Below are 17,281 nucleotides of genomic sequence, written 5' to 3'. Positions count from 1 at the left end.
CCGAGCCCCTCCCACCTTGCCCCGGGGCCGACGAGCGGAGCCCCGGGCGCCCCCTCTTCGCCGGCAGCCCCGCCAGCGCCACCCCCCGCGGGCCGCAGGGGCTCATGCAGCCGCCAAGGTAAGCGCGGGCCGGGAGCGGGGCGGACCCGGCTTTGACATCCCCGAGGCGCCACCCGCACTTGCGGGGGCCACGGCACTGCTCTGGTCCTCCCCAACCCCACGTCTCATCTTGCTCCCGTCTTGCCCAGATTTGGAGCTTTGCTGAACCTCGATCGCTTTAGCTCTTGGCAGCAGTAAAGTTTTTGTGGTTTAGTATTTGCTCTTTTTTCCTAAAATGCTCTCCCCGGGCAGCCGGCAGCGCGCGTGCTTGGACAGACCCGGCGAGCGTCTCTTCCACCGTGTGCGGGCTGCGAGCTCCATTTTTCCCTCGCCGTCACCTCTTCTCCCGGCAGCCGCACCGCCCGGCCCGCGCAGCCTGGGACGGAGCCGGACAGAGGGCTGTCCTGCCGGGAAGCCCCATTGGCCCGACTCACCCGGGTCCCCTCCTTCTGCTCCGCGCCTGGCTGCCAAGGCCAGCTGCAGAGCCGCGGGACAAGCGCCTGCCCCCGGGGGCGTCGGTGCTGCACCGTCTGGGCTCCGGTCCGAGCGGTCCTTTGAACTGGTAGCACCAGCGCGCAGGAAGGTGTGGGACTTGGGTTCGGTGCTAAGGGGTCGGACTCCCCAGTGGCCCCGGCGTTCGTTCCTAAGCGGACGGGTGGGCCGGGCGGGCGGGGCGCAGAGATGATTCCGCGCCCGGCTGGAGCCGTGGCTCATGCCAGGGAACTAGCTGAAGCAAGGGTACAGGTGTATTTAGGAGGAGGGCCGACGGGGGACACTCGGTTGCAATTCTTGATTGCATCCTGTTAATGTAATTGCATTAGATTTGCTCGGAGGCAGAATCAATTCCCCCAGATTGAGATTTTTAATGGGAGCCTGCGAGTTGCTATTATGTGGTGTGGTTTCGGAAGGCGTTGAATTGTATTTATTTTATAAATCGGGCGTCTCGCGGAAGGAGTAGGGGAAATCGCGCCATCTAGCGGAAATGGTAAGCTGCGCGGTCCTTTAAGGCAACGAAGTTGGGTGTTCTCAAAGTAGGAGATTCCAGCGCCAGGTAGAGAGAGGCGGGATGAGCTCTCCTGGGAGGAGTAGTTATGCGTGTATCTGTAGTCGGACCGAGCGGGAGCGCCCAGACACCCCCAGCAGCACGCCAAGCTCAAGCGACAGAATTACAGGTTGTACTGCGGGGCAGGCTATCACCTCGAGGAGATCCGTCACCTTCTCCATCTGACTTTAGGGTCCGCCCGCAAAAACATAAAATGTTACCTGCCAGTAAGTGGATACCCGTCGTTCGAGCATCTATTGCAGGGGGAAAAAAAAAAAAAGGTGCACGGACCTTACTTTCTTCTCCAGTGCATCAGAGAGGGGGATTTTTTAGGGGCATCTTGAGCCATGACCCCTAGGAAAGAGATTGGCCGGGAAGGGCAGCTGAAGGACAAGTGGGAGAGGGCCTCCTGCCGATCTGTGCAGGGATGGGATAGTATACTAAAATGGCATTTTTTAAACACATGCAAAGGGTTTCCTGATGTTCCACTGCCACAGCAGGTGACAAGCAAGCCCCCTTTATAAGGGATATGATCTCCAGTGAACCACGGAACTGACTCTGCTGGGTGACAAGCTCAGCGGACAAAGGCTCTGGGTGGGGCACCCACACATCCAGGCTGGCTCCACACTCTCTGTGGCTGGTTTTTGCTGCCACCTTCCAGGCCAGATGATATTAGCAATGAGCCGAGTCCTCCCTATTCTAAAGGATACCTTGGTTTATTGGAGAGCAGCATGGTGGTCCCCTTGTGCTGAAGACCCTTGCCACCTTGAAATCCTCTTTCCTGTGGTGCTGGGGAGGTAGGTCCCAGATCCCTTTTCACCATAGCCCTGCTCCTACCTTTTCCCTTCCAGGTGACAGACAGGTGCTTACATTCCAAATAGACATGTGGAATGGTGGGGGGAGGGGCCGTATCTGCCTCCCCCATGCTGTCTCTCCCTTTGCAGGTGTTTATTTAACAACCAGAGTTGTGACCAAAAGGATCTTGCAGTCACCTGGCATTGAATTCAAGGAGGGCTTCTCTGACTTTTGCTAAGAAATCCCTTACAAGGCATGACTGCTCTTCCCCCAGTGTGTGTATTTAATAGGACCCTATTTAATAGGACCCTTGACTTGGCCCTTCGTCCACCCCATGTGGGACCAAATATAGGAACTCTTAGATGAGGAGATGCAAAATAAAATGAATAGGTACTGAGCATCCCTGACATTGGGACAACAAGTTTTTCAAGCCGCCATTCTACTGATGGTCATGAGAAGAGGGGCTGCCATTTCCATTTCTCTAAAGAAACTGAGGTCCAGACAGGTAGAGCCCAGGGTCTGTGCATTCAAAGTGCCTTTTCCCTTCACCCTTGCTTCCAAACGAATTAAATTCAAGCACTTGCTTTTACCAAGTATGGCCCCCAAAGTTAGTCAGGCCTTACTTAGGAGGTATGATCACCGATGTCTTGAGACGTCTGCCATGCAGGGAAGGAGACAGGGATACACCCAAGTGAACCGGAACAAACACACTGGGATTACCAGACACCAGTGCAGCCTCATTTGAATCTGTTGGCTCTGTGAAATGAAAAGGTCCCACTCCATAAAGATCACTGTTCTAGAACTTGACGTATAATATCCCAAAGGTAAGTTCAAATAACTTTTAAGCGTCTGAGGCATTTCTGTGGCTCTTTAAGGACAATGGTTTGGCTTTTCAAACAACACCCATTGTTTATTCATGCGACAGACTTCACATAAATTTACCTTGAAGAAGGGAGGCTCCAGGCTCTCCCACCTGTCTGGTATCCAGCCCCATTCAAAGGACAGACTCCTGTTTTTCTTATTTTGACCGAATGATAGTTCAATGTCAGCCTCCCTTCTTTTCATAGCAACAGACCTATGAAGGAGCGATGAACAGGGCAGTGGAAAAACTAAGGACTGCTTTACCCAAGTGTGCATGCGTCCAAGGTCAGGCAGAAGTCAGTTTCCTTGGTGACAAATAAACAGCCTTTAAAAGGATGCCCAGTTTCTTAGCCAGGTGTGACCCTATGAATAGAAAACGCAGCATTTCATTAGGGCCTAGGGAGGCGAGAATGCCTGCTGACCGGTGAAACTTTTTCTAATTCTAAGGGCAGTAAGAAGACATTTTGAAACTTGGGCAGAAATTAACAAACCAAATGCAAATATCCTTTATAACGTCATTTAAAAAATTTAAAGTCACTGCTACTTGATGAATATAAAAATGCTCTTTGTACTTACTTGACATAAAATTATTATATCCAGATTACTACAGTGAAGAATTACAGTGTAGCAGACACTGTTTATGCAGGAAAAAATAACAAAGCGACCTGTTGAGTTTACTTCTTGTTTTCCAACTGTTTGTTTAAAGCAACACTACAAGATGAGGAACTTTCTGGAATCAAGACACTAGATTTGCCAGAGTCTGAAAAATCTGGCAAAAACTTGAAAACATAAGATTCTGTCAAGGCCAGTTCCCATAGATTCTGCGGCCTCCACAGGGCAGAGCAGAGATCAGCAGATATGAGCAAAAATGCCCTAAAACTTATTGATTGGTATCTTGAGGCATTGTTGAGCGGTTACCATCTCTCATGGCTGTTACTTATGTTTTATTTTTCCATCTTCGGGGGTTCTCCTGCTCAAGGTCTTGGCAGCCGCTTGCCTGGCTGATAGCAGCAATTTGTCCTGTTTCGTGATACTGCTCAGTGCGTCTGCCTTTGTGAACAGAGATACCCTGGCCAAGTCCTCAGTAAGAGCCTCAGTACAATCTCTTTATTCTTCGTGCACTGTTCTTCTGAAGATGGGCGCAAACAATTTTTCATCGTCTTTAGGAGCTGTGAGGACCTTTCTCTTTTTTTTTTTTTAAGATTTTATTTATTTATTTGACAGAGATAGAGACAGCCAGCGAGAGAGGGAACACAAGCAGGGGGAGTGGGAGAGGAAGAAGCAGGCTCATAGCGGAGGAGCCTGATGTGGGGCTCGATCCCATAACGCCGGGATCACGGCCTGAGCCGAAGGCAGACGCTTAACCGCTGTGCCACCCAGGTGCCCCGAGGACCTTTCTCTTGATTGATGACTTTTTGAAACGAGCTTAGGTGGAAACACACAAACTTACAAAGACTCACCACCGTGGCCTCCTAACCACAAGTGTTATAAGCGTTGGTGGCCCCAACGCAGACCCCCTGCTTCAGAGTTCAGTCTCCTGTTAGTCTTGGGTACATTTCACTCATCCATGTGTGTGTCTCACTCATGGTGTGTCCCTTCCCAGCTGGTGTTACCTCCCTAAAAACCAGGATACCTCGTTGTCCCAGGTGCTTCCACAAAGTTTTCTCCCCTCTATCAGTCTGATCCTCTATTGCGATCCTAAGATGTTGCTGATTATCTCCTGCCAGGATGCCGCCTTCCTTGGCTCTCCAAGAGGCTTGCTCGGAAAACAGCTGCTGGGCCAAAGTGACTTTGAAATTCACTGCCAGTGTGCATTTTCTGCTTCTGACCCTGGCATCCTGGAGAACAGACTGCTCTCCTAAGAATATATCCCTCAGACTGCTGAGGGTTTAAGCTACTCCATAGTGTGGCTGCCTCTGCCACCGTTTCGTTTGGCCACTTGGCCTATGCGGAGTCTTAAATTGATCCTAGCCTCCCCCTCCCCCGAGCAAGTGCATGCCCTAGACAGCAGCCACAGAGACCCAAGCAGATGTAAGTCCTAATGACTTCCCCAGCGGCCTTTGTGATCGACAGTCTCCCCCACCTCCCAGGGCTGTCCCTTGATGCGCCCCTTGGAAAAGACCCCCATGGGGCTCACCAAAAGCCCACTCTCTTGGTTTGAATTTACCAATTTGGCCTTAGCACAGAAACCCTTCAACGCTCTACCCATGAACCCTGACAAAGGCTTGCGCCCTGGTCCTGCCTCTCTCTGCACCCTCCATTGACCTCGCCCCACCTGGCCCCTCGAGGTATGCTGTGTGAGTAATAAACTTCTCTATTTCAGTTTCTCCTATGGTTCCCGTTGAACTATGACTCACCAGCCGGCACCCTGGGCTCCACTTAATTTGACGGATGTGTAACAGAAGGACATGTGGAAATGCACATCTCATTCACAGAATCATAAACCCTGTAGGGTTTCCTCAAAACAACTGGTACTTTGGAAACAATAAGAAGGAATGTTTGTTTGGAAATTTGGGTCTAGAATACACTTTCATTTACATTTACATTTAATTTAATATCCGGTATGAAAAGAGGTAGAGTATAAATAATGAATAGATTTTGTAACACCATTGCATTTTCTCAGATGGGCTTCCATTTATGCGAGAGAGCAAGCAACGAGAAATGTCGAGCTTAGAGACCAGGCTTACCTGTAGACCCTGTGAGGGTCACGAGGGCACCCCCTCACAGGTCCGGACCTGCTGGTAACCCCTCCCTGCCAAGTTCGGCAGCTCATTTTGCACCAGAGCAAGGGACTCATGGGACATTCATTTATGTTGTTTCACACCCTTTGGTGCAGCTAAAACAGTCTGATATTCACATTTCAGAATACGGATTTCAAAATGCTTACCTTCTATCCCGAAGCACATTGGGCTTTGTATCTTCAAGTGTCTCAAGAGCATATGGTAAGGAAAAGCCAGATGCCACCCTTTTCTCGGCTGTGGGGGTTTTAGCTTGCTTTTCTTTTTCTCTGCTGAGACCCCTAAACTCCCAAGTGTCTGATTTCTTTAGGAGTAAATGGATGCCACTGGCAGAACCTCTAGACCACAGGCCTAGTAAGAAATATATTGCCTCCCCTGAGCCGGGCCAAGAGTCAACGAGGACAAAGGAAACCCAAGCCAAGATGGCACCCAAGCCTTCCTTTTCCGGGTCAGCGACCAACCTCTAGGGGCAGAAGCCCACCTGGCTTTGAATTTGAGACAAGGTCTGGATGGCTTACGGTCTGAAGGGACTGCAATGAATTGACACTCTAGATAGGTTTACCTAAACATCTTGTGTAATTTTTACCTTGTCATTCAGAGGCTGCATCCAAGTGAACACGCTATGAACACTTGACCTAAAAATACCATTTAGTATTCTAAAGAAAGAGAAGGAATTCTGTTAACTATTTCAACTTCCTAAGACTTTAAGGGGCTGGGGAAGATTGTTCAGGGAAGTTGTTCTTTTCTTAAAACATCTTTAAATTTGTGGTTATTTCTGGAAAGCAGCATGTCTCTAAACATCTTCTCATTTCTTGCATTCTTTTTTGGTTTTTAAGGTAGGCTCCACTCCAACGTGGGGCTTGAACTCACAACCCTGAGATCAAGAGTCACATGCTCTACCAACTGAGCCAGCCAGGCACCCCGACCCCCTTTTCTCATTTCTAACACATAATTCACTATTATACAAATGGAACATATTATTGGACTAACAGAAAAAAGTAAGCCCCAGGTGAAAAAGCTGGTAAGCAGCTGTAAATTGCGGGGTGGGGGGGTCACTGAACTTGGCATCCCAAGGCCAAGGTCTGAGGCTCTCCCTGCTCTGATAGTCTTAGTGACTTTGGACAAGTCACTTAATCTCCCAGAGTTTCAGTGTCCTCACTTATGAAATGAAGATAGCTGTTCCCATGACACAGTTAAGACAACTTGACAGTTATGTGGGAAACTTTGTATTGTGGTTGTTCAACAGAACTTGAATGTCACTGGTCATGCACTTAGAACCCACCCAGGAGTCAAGGATATCCAGGCATCCTTGGGGAATTCTGCAGATCTCCCCCCAGTTCCCTCCCAGACAAAGGCTCTCGCAGAGTCGGGTGCACAATAGACCCCTCTGTTCTAATCCAAACAATGGTTCTTGTCCGTGATATAAAACTAATATTATCAGCTACTTACCAACACTCACTGTATGCCAAGCATCTATTCTCAGTGGTCTCTGTTGTGTTAACTCATCTAATCTCCCCAGTAACCCTCGGAGGGAGCTAAAGTATATCCCCACTTTACAGATGAGATCACTGAGATTTAAGGAGCCAGTGTTGAGACCGCACGTTCTCAGCCATCATGCTGTGTTGACTCTCGTATCAAAGTGAAGCCTCCAACAAATGTAAAAAAGAAAACAATGCTGGGGGAGGAGGATGTCACATAAAGGGACACATTTGTTCGTGTGTCTGCGTTGGCTCTTTTCCCCACCTCCCATCAGCCAGCGATCTTCTTTATTTCAGCTTTGCATTAGCCATTCTAAACAGTTTTGAATTTGATGAATAACTTGGTTATCTGTTTCTATTGCTAAATGTCTATGGTATTTGTGCTTGGCACCAAATTGTTCATTAATCCAAATCCTCCAGCCTTCCGCCGGTTGAGAGAGACAGACAGACTCACTGTCAGTTCAAACAGTTGCCATTTGGTGGATAAATGGTTCCAAGCTGGTTCTTCTCCCCAGTACTTACTGGAATGGGGAGAAGTAAACACTGGGTGGTCTGTTCTCCATTACAGGAACCTGGTGTGTCTTGGTATGGGCACCCAAAAGTTTCTTTAAAACAAGAAGTTATTGGGGCGCCTGGGTGGCTCTGCTGGTTAAGTGTCCAGCTCTTGGTTGCAGCTCAGGTCATGATCTCAGCATTGTGAGATCGAGCCCCATGTGGGGCTCTGTGCTCAGTGGGGAGTCTGCTTAAGATTCTCCCCCCATTCATGCACTCTCTCTCAAATAAAATAAATAAATCTTTAAAAAAAAAACAAGAGATTACTAAGTGTTTTGAGACCTGGTTTCAGGTATACAGTGGTGTTGCTGGGGATTACTGCTGAAGAATTTCATGGTGACCCGAAAACATAAAAATGTCACTCTTCAATAACATTTCCTACTTGCTCGGCCACATTTTAACTTGGGGAACCCAGAAATGTTACAGATGAGGCCCCGAATGGCTCCTTGGAGTCAGGTGTGGGCAAGGCCAGTTCATTACAGCGCCAACACGAGTTCACTGGATCCCTAGAGACGCTAGAACACGAGCTGGCAGACCCCTCTGGGGGCAGCCAAGCCATGATTCTGCAGATTGCGAAGCTGAGGGTCCAGAGACACGATGGACCTAGGAGGGGCCTCCCAGCTCAAGAGAGAGCCGCCCCAAATCCTAGGTTTCCCTCTTTCCCCAGATCCACCGCAACATCTAGAAAGTCTGCATGTCCTCACTGACAGCTACGCACTGCGCAAATGCGATCTTTTTCATCCTGGCTCTGTAGGCAGAGGGATTTGCAAGCTGTAGACCAGATAGTAGGTGCACTCCAGCGTCACAGTCCTGAGGCTCAAGAGGAAAGGGAGGGGAGCCTTTCATATACAAAACCTCCAGTGACACACTAGTTTGCAATCCACGTAGGGAGAGAATGCAAGAAGCATCAAAAGAAAAAGTGTTGGCGCCTCCAAGACTTCACTGCGAAACCCAGAAGTCAAGAAGGAGAGGTGAGAAAAGGCGGAAGGGGGTGCTCAGCTCCAAATACCATGGAAATGTGACCCCAGAAAATGTTAGCAGGGGGTGGGGAGGGCTCGAGCCCAGGCTGGGTCGTGGGGGGAACACAGAGGGAGTCTGGGCAAGAAGATGAGCATATGAGGTGAAGTAGGATTAGTAGAGGCAGAGGGGAGACCTGACCTCTCTGAGTCTGGGAAGGAGCTGGGGAGCTCATCAGAGGTGGCCTGAAAGCCGGGAGTCACCCAGGCCCCACTCTGCCACCAAGCCAGCCAGGTGACCTCGGGCAGGTTACCTATCTTCTGCAGTGTTATGGGGGTAACCGTGAGCTGTCCGGCTTCCAAACGAGAAGGGACAGAATAAGCATCTTTAAACGGGAATGGAAGTCCAGTTAGAGCAAAAGATGAGGTCTGTCTGTCCATGCATCTGCAAATCCCTTTTGGCTGGTGAGCCCATTCTTCTGTGACTGCTTAGCCCCTTCCATGATGGAAGAGTTCACAGGAATATTTAACTGAGAGGAAAAATAAAATGGGAAATACTTATGGGAGGGAGCAGTCAGAAGGTTGCTAATCATTTTGGGCGAAATGATAGCTAACAAGCTAGGTCGACTGCTTTTTTATATGTGCTTATATGCCCATGGAAATATCTAGAAAGATGCACATGAAACTGTTAAGAGTTATTGCCTCCAGGGAGAGTCACCTAATTTCACTTGACAGGAAGTTGTTTTTTTAACATGGGCATATATTACTCTTTCCATTTTTTTTTTTCAATAAACTTGATGCTGGACGGAAGGGCATGGAAAGCCCAGAAAATTGTTTTTCTAGCATTTTCTTTTTTTACAAAATCCCTTTTGTATCTTCCCAGCACAGTGAAAATGTCCATGCCTACCATCAGGGTTGTGTTTCCAGGAGGTTCTATGGAGGAGGGGGAAGGCACTCCATACCACTGTCCCAAGCCCAGACGGTTCACCAGGCTCTGAACGTCTCCAGCGTCTGTTCCTGGACTCGTGAGCAGGAATGCTAACCCAGGGGGTGGTCTGATGTAGTGTCCCAACAGGTGAAATTTTGACAGAAGGTGTTCCAGACAGTGTGAGGCTGATGGAATGTGAATGTCCCCAATCTTTGCCATCAGTGGTCCTGTTTGTTAAAGAAGTTACTGACAGAGACTCCCCACCGCACTCCGACTCTGAGAGACTCACCAGTTTCGTAGAGTCCCAAACTGATTTGCAGTAACAACAAAGGGGAGTAAACTCGGGGTTCCCGAGACACCCCATAAACACCGATCTCAGAGGACTGGCACGTGTTGCGGAAATCACTTGTCTCCACATCTGACTGCTCCCCTGGGCTGCCAGGAGGGGTCCAGGACTGTCTGCTGCTCACCCGAGAACCCCCAACACCCACACTCAGAGCTGAGTCCTCCAGTACTTGGTGAATGGTCCTTGAATGAGTAAAAACAGAGACACAATAAATGAATACAAAGAATCCGTCTCCCTGGGGGCAAAACAATGTTATTGGTCTGATCACATCCATTTTAAAGCCAAGCCCAAGAGCAAATAAGATTTACTAATGTGTCTTAAATCCAGATACTTCTTCAGTTTCTAGAGAGAGCTATTGGAATGCCAGGGGAATCTGTGTTTCAAAACACCATTGAGATACTGCAATAAAATCTCCACGTTTTAATTACTAAGAAGCAGCATTTCTCATGGTGTGGGAGGGAGCACAGAAGCACATGGAACAGTGTGCACATAGGACAAAGGAAGCCTAGAAAGCCTACGGCAAGAGCTGAGAAAACAAGATAGGCCAAAGGGGAGGCACGCTAAGGCTTTCTGAAATCTACAGGGAAGGGGTCCTTCATGCCATAGTAAGGGCAAGACCCCCAAATACTTTGCAAGAAGAGAAGCGGGAGAGGCTGTCTCCTCAATCATCATGGAAACAAACAGGTCAAGAAAATTTTGTGGCCCCCCCTACCCTCCCACCCCCGATCATCTGAAGGGAAGGCAGCAGGGGTAATTAAAGATGGTGGCCATGTCCTGGTGGCCAGTATGGGCACTGACCTTCCACACTGTGCTTGCGCCCAAGGGCATACACCCTGAGCCCCCTGCCCACAAAGGGAGCCCCCCCCATCTAGGAAGGGTCACTCTTAATAGCCACTCTGTGGAATATATACTAAGAAGTAATATCATCCAGCACATTTGGAAGACCCAATTAACTGGACAGAGCACAACACACTTTCTGAAAAGAGAACATGAAACCGGAGAAATCTGTTAGCATTCTTGGAGGAGGTAGAAACAGGCCTGGAGACGAGGGAGAAACCCAGGGATGAATTATGTTTAGTCTTTCAAAATTCCTTCTGAGAAAGTTCCACCCCAAGGGTCACTCACAATAGTAAGTTGCTCCAGAATGCGCGGGGAAATCGCCACAGATTGGAACTGTCCTTAGAGACAGGAAGCAAAAGATAGGATAAACAGGTACTTTGCTGGATGAAGAATTATAAACAGTGGGGATCCCCAAGGATCACTGGTGCTCCCAGACTTAGCTTCAGCGTCCATAGATCATCTGAAGGAGCGAATGCACGTTTGCTTCCAGGCCTGCAGATGAAATGAAGGGCCTGGAGACGGAGGGCAGACACATGGTGGATGACCGCAGGGCACGCTTGTGAGTTAGCAAGAAAATGCACATTGAAGCCTCACTGAATGCCTTTAGGAGAACAGCATCCAAATGATAACAAAATGGACTCTGCCCAGTCTGTTTACAGCCCAAAAGGGGATCTTGGAGGTCTTTGCAAAATGTTTGTTTGCTAACGGCCGTGCAGGACCACGTGTGTTCAGAAAGTGCCAAAGTACGTTCAGGAACTGCTTTGGGAGCTAAGCCCAAAACAGGAATCTCCCCGGGGTATCCCCAAACCTGGCGTTTTTATGACATTCCCCCAGAGAAAAATACCTCAGTCCTGGAGAAAGGTAAGTAAAGTCATCACCCAGGTAAATGACTCGCCTGAGAAGCTGGACTGCTTTGTTCTTTAGTGTGGAAAGATGAAGCCAAAAAGATGATATGGTCAAAGTCTCTAAAGCCTTGAAAGTTACAATGATGAAGGGACACCTGGGTGGCTCAGTTGGCCAAGCGTCTGCCTTCGGCTCAGGTCATGATCCCAGGGTCCTGGGATTGAGTCCCACATCAGTCTCCTTGCTCAGCAGGGAGTCTGCTTCTCCCTCTCCCTCTGCCACTCCCCCTGCTTGCGCTCGCTTTCTCTCTCTCTCAAATAAATAAATAAATAAAATCTTTTTTTTAAAAAGTTACTATAATGAAAAAAAATAACTTCAGTTTTTCCAAGTTGCTGCCTATGCATTTTACAGTAAGAACCCTGCTCACGCCCTGGATGCCCTGGACGTCTAGATCAGGACTCAAGTTTAGGGTTCCCACCAGAAGCTCCTGCTTTGTTTTTCCCAGGGTCCCGTTTGAATTAACCCTTAGAGTTCAGCCCAAGAAAAGTCAGTGACCTCCACCCCCACCCCCTTGTAAGTAGTAGGAGCTTGCTGCCCCCCTCTGTCTCCTGCTCTTTCGAGACCTGGGATGGAGGGCTGGCCCTCGCCTGGCTCACTGTGCACCCCACCAATCCCACTCTTTCTGGGACCTGTAAGTAATAAATCTTGTCACTCTAGTTCTTTGATGTGCGTTATTGAAACTGCACCTTCAATCAAAACAGCCCTGTGGGTCTCACTTGCCCAAAGTGGGAGCTTGGATGCTGAGAGGGAACCCCCTGCTAACCCCGTGTTGGGGGGCTTGTGCCTCCTCATTGAGCAGGTTATAATCTGCATACTCTTAATGCAACACAGCAGCTCTGGCTTCTCCACACAGTCATGCAGAGAGTGGACAGGGTCTGGTTCATCCGATCTGAGACAACCAGACCCCGCAGGAGCCCTTGAAGTTTGAAAGAGGAACTTGAAGTTAAGTTTTATTTCAATTAAAGAGGATTGGGTCCCACCGTCAGTTGTAAAGTGAAGCAACTGAGTTCCTCAAGACATGACACAGGCCAAATGTTTTCAGAGGTAGCGGGTGGAGGGGATGAGAATAGGCTCAAGAAATTTTACCAGTAAATGAATGATGGATTAGGCGCCATTGACAGCATATCTCTGCGCTCGTGCGGCTGGTGAAAGGGTTTCTTGGGACCCGTGTTGGACCATTAGCTCCCTCCTCCTTAGGACTCTGTGCGCACAAGGGGGAGAATCCTCAATCAAACCGGTTTCAGCAAAATAAGGAACTCTGTTGGCTCCCACAGCTGGAACGGATACTCGTGTAGCTCAGAGGACATACAGGGAGGATCGCATGCTGGAGTGGCATGGGGAGTGCTGAAAATCTCCATCAGTCCCGGAAGAGCTCACCAGATAAAATGCAATTTTAGTAAAAACAGTACGCCAGCTCGGCCAACACAGCTTCCACCCGCCAACACTCATACACACTGGCCTCCCCATCAGGTTGCTACCTGCGGACACAGCCTATGTAGGAATCCGAGACCAGAACCGGTCTCCCCCATGGCAACAGCCTCAGGACAGACTCTTATTGGTCAGCTTGGGTCACGTGCCAGTCACTGCTTTATTGAAAGTGTTTAGTTAAAGTTATCTGTCTCCCCTCGACTTTAAGTCTCGAGGATAAACTGGCGGACTCAACCTGAGTCTTACCGGGCACCCAGGGTTGATGCCACGTGGTGAGACTTACCAACCTAGCAAATCCCTATACTTGAGTCACGTGGGAGAGCTCATTAAAAATGCTGATGCCTAGGCTCTACCCAGGGATTCAAATTCGGCTGCTCTGGAATGGTTCCTAGGCAGTATTACTGCTAAATTCCCCACAGCGGTCTCCCCAAAAGGCTAAATCCCTCTTCTTGAGACCTCGGGTGGGGCTCTTAGGTGCTAAAAATAGACATCCTAGCCGAGCACGTGCTGGTCCTTCACGTACTTTCCCAAACTCCTGCTCTGTCTTCCTGCAGCCTCGTGCCCAAGCTTTTCCAGCTCCTCAGGCAGGCCACGCTGTGGGACACGTTATACACCTTGTTCGTTCTACCTGGAATTCTTGCTCTGCTCCCCCTCCCTTGCCCACCCTCTCCCCCCCACCCCACCGTGCTCTTCCACACTGGGAAAACTTCCCTCCCCACCCTGCATCCCATTCTGGGCCGAAGGCCTCTGGTGCCTGTGCTGTGTGTCTCCGCTGTCAGAGTCTGTGTTCTGCCTTAGTGAAAGTGATCGTTGAGTGATCTGTCGTCTAGCCTTGACTTGAAGCCCAGTGCGGACTTGCATCCCTGGAATCGATGGCTATTACAGCGTATCAGGCGTGGGCTTGGTGTGCTCAGCTCTACAGTTTATTAGCCAGTCACTGGGTGAATACTTACCTTTACTCAGCCTCATTTTCTCATCTGCCAAATGGGGATGACAGGAGAACCTACCTTAGCTTAAAGCATCTAGAAATGTACTTAGCCTGCACTTGAGATAATGTGAGAGCACATCGAAACATGAGCCATGATTACTGTCATTCTTACTAAAAATGAATCCTTCAAAACACCTCACAGGACACACCACCTTTTCAGTAAAGCCTTTCCCAGACCTTTAGTTCCTCACCCCTTCCTCTAATATCAGTTTCTACCAGCAGTTCAAAGATAAGGGCTATCCTATTTATTTCTTTATCCCCAGGGACTAGCATGCAGTAGTCCTGAACACACATTTATTGACGGATGACTCAGGCCCTGGATTTGAGAACACCCTGTGTGTACCCAGAGGCAGGGAAAGCTGGAGCCCCTGACACCCCTGGCCCCAGGGAGGGCTTCAGCCTTATGTAGAAGCTTGCCTTTCCGAAACCCCCCGCCCCTCCCCCACACAGCCCCACTGCCCAAACGTGGAAGGTGGGAGGCAAGGGTTCAGCGCTGGGCCCAACACAGCCAGGGTTAGGAGACAGGGAGCAAGAGCCATGCAAGGGAAGATTTCTAACCCAAGGCTTGGAGTACAACCTAGGGGAGAACCCATAAGTGGTCACCCTCTATAATGGGAACTGTTTATATGAAGTCAGCTGCGCTTTGAGTTAAGTGAAGTTCTTTGGCGAATAGAGTGCTGAGTTCCACCACCTGGTGTTCCAGGAACTTCTTATTGCAAAGACCTGCAGAGTTGTCAATAAGCTGGTTGGTTTGGCCAGTATAGACAGATTGCTCAAGGCCAACACAATCCCATACTGCTCTTTTGGGGACTGGCTTTCTCTTGATAGTCTAAACTACATAAAGGCCAAATGTCCACTTTCATGATGTCCAAATTCAGCCTCACACATCTCTCCTCGTGAGGAGATTAAAAAAAAAAAAAAAAAAGGATGCCCTCTGCATCCCTTTCCTAAATCATTTGCTTATTTCATAAGAATTGGATCTCCCCACAAAATGGCGGCCAATCTTGTAGCAAGAACTCTGGGGCCTTGCCATGGCCCTGGGCCCCTCCCAAACTGTATTTGGTTGCAGTCTCAGGGCAACAATATTATCAGCCTGCCCTTACAGACGAAGAAATTGAGGTACAGAGGCTCCAAGTCCTCCCTCCAAGAGTCCACCCTCTGACAATGACTGCATCGGAAAGGCTTTCAGGCCTTCCGAATCCGCACACCTTCCCAGCTGGGCCGTCTTCCCCACTGTACATGCCCCCAGTGCTCGTAGCCGAGTCACTGTTGGGGCAGCCAGGGATGCTGATGGATCCCCTCTCTCTCATTAGCTAGCAGTTTTAGAACTAGCTGTGAAGGGCACCATCCAGCAAGTGGTGCTAATGCATGGACCTCAAAGGCTCTGTGCCTGTCTCAGTGGGCCAGGGCTGTCCTAGCATTCTCTAGAATAAACCCTTAGGTTTGGCCCAAGGACGGGCCGCGCTCCGGGGGAATGCCTTAGAGCCCTGGATGGCGAGGTGCTGGGCTTTCACCAGACGGAACCGTAGCATTTTGCGAATCAGGGCTTAAAATGAACCCCAGTTTGGGGGAATGATCATTAGAGCCTGTTGGACTGAGGCCTAACCATTTGGGGGAAACACAGTGGCGCAACTATAAAGGTGAACAGTTGCCTTCGTGGCATTTTGCCCCAAGGGAACAACAGCTTCCTTGCGCCATGACGCAGCTGGCTAAGACATGAGCCCCCTTTCCCACCTGTTTTGCAGAAGCCAGATTCAGAAGGATGACTGCTTGGGTTGTGGCTTCAGGGAATGTAGGGCTTTCTTCTCTCTGCCCAAAGTTGGCTTCTCCAGAGCTGCACTCCCGTCCTGGCAGGCAGAGTCCTAAGTACGGGCGAAGCCTTGCAGCCTGTGTGGCCTTCAGCAAGTGAGGACTGCGATAGTGCTTAAGAGAAACATCAAAATTGGATAAAAATTCAGAATTTTTTTCCAAAGAACCAGATGAGTAGGCTTGGAGGAGAGGTGAGGGGGGCCAAGGGAGGAATTGGTTCGACGCAAAACACTTGCTCTGGCCTATTCACGTTCCATCCAAAAGATGTTTCTCAGGGAAAGCTGCCAGTCTCTTAAATATCCCAACAGCGGCAGAAGAGCCGCAGGTCCTAGGCAACCTTGGGGAGGAGACATTTTTCTCCTGGAAAAATAAGCGACCGAGTCAAGGGAAGTCACCACCCTGATGCCCTCCCAAGAGCGGCTTTGGTGGCCTTGCCTGGGCGGCCCCAGGAGGCCCGGCCCGGCGCACCGCAGAGACCGCTGTATCCACACCTCCTCCGGGGTGGCCGCCGTCCTCCCGCCTCCATCAGGCTCGCAGGCCCCCAACTCGGGAGTGCAGCCAGGGCAAGTACCGGGGAACAGCGAGGTGCTCGAAGGGGATGCTGGAGGCTGTGAGCCCAGGCGGGGTGGGTGGCCCGATGTCTCGGCGGGAGGGAGCCTCGAGGTGCGTTGGCCTCCGAGATCCAGCGGGCCGTCCCGGACCCCCTCGGACGGCTCAGAAGCGGATTTTCCAGCCTCCTGCGTGGGGGACACAACTGAATGAGAGAAATGAACCAGGGGGTGTGGGTGGCGACTTCGGGACGGCAGTCTGGTTGGAAAGGGGTCCTGGGGTTTGTCTCCAAGCGCAATTTCCACTTGGGTTGGGTATTTACAGGTTGGATTGGGGGGCGCTCTGCAGGCCGCCCGGGGGCGCTGGGCCTCCTCTGCCTGGGCTGCCGCGGGGGTCCGGGAGCCGGGGCGCACCCTGCAACCCCCGGTCCCGGGTTCCCGAGCTCCCCGCGGCCAGCGTCGNGCCTCCCGGCTCGCTGCTCCCGCCGGCGGAGCGAGGCTGCCCTTTCTCCGCAGCGTGATTTATTTTCCTCTTCTTTTCTTCTAAACTCTTCTTCCAGGGAGAGGCTAGTGGTAACAGGCCGAGCTGGATGGATGGGTATGGGGAGAGGGGCAGGACGTTCAGCCCTGGGATTCTGGCCGACCCTCGCCTTCCTTCTCTGCAGCTTCCCGGCAGGTAAGGCACTGCCCCCGGCGCGGGGACGGCTGGCCGGGCCCCCTCCCGGGCCCCGTCGCAGCCCCTCGGCCACACGTCTGCAAGCCAGTCGGAGCTGTAGTTCGCTGGTGTCACCGGGACCCCCCGCCTCCCATTTCCACCAGTCTTTGTTTCTCCCGCGCCCCGCGGAGGGCGCGATGGATGCCCGCGGGGACCGGTGGGGGTGGGGGAGCGGTGGAAGGACCCCGCCCGGCTGCCACGAGAAGGAGCCGAAGCAGGAAGGTCGCAGGGGCCGGGGGCGCCTCCCTCCTTCCG

At 50.7% G+C, this 17,281-nt stretch overlaps 1 protein-coding gene across 1 annotated transcript in view; it reads left to right on the top strand.

Moving 5' to 3' along the window:
- The first annotated feature begins 6 nt into the window (after positions 1-6).
- The window catches only part of RGMA (repulsive guidance molecule BMP co-receptor a), a 47,247-nt gene continuing 29,972 nt past the window's right edge, over positions 7-17,281 (top strand). The window contains exons 1-2 of the mRNA XM_034668899.1: positions 7-118; positions 16,872-16,987. Of these exons, the coding sequence (XP_034524790.1) occupies positions 105-118; positions 16,872-16,987 (130 nt within the window). The 5' untranslated portion in view covers positions 7-104. The remainder of the gene's footprint in view (positions 119-16,871; positions 16,988-17,281) is intronic.

The sequence above is a fragment of the Ailuropoda melanoleuca genome, chromosome 9 (genome assembly GCF_002007445.2).
Source record: "Ailuropoda melanoleuca isolate Jingjing chromosome 9, ASM200744v2, whole genome shotgun sequence".
In the NCBI taxonomy this organism is placed as follows: Eukaryota; Metazoa; Chordata; class Mammalia; order Carnivora; family Ursidae; genus Ailuropoda; species Ailuropoda melanoleuca.
This window is presented reverse-complemented; position numbering and strand designations above follow the sequence as displayed.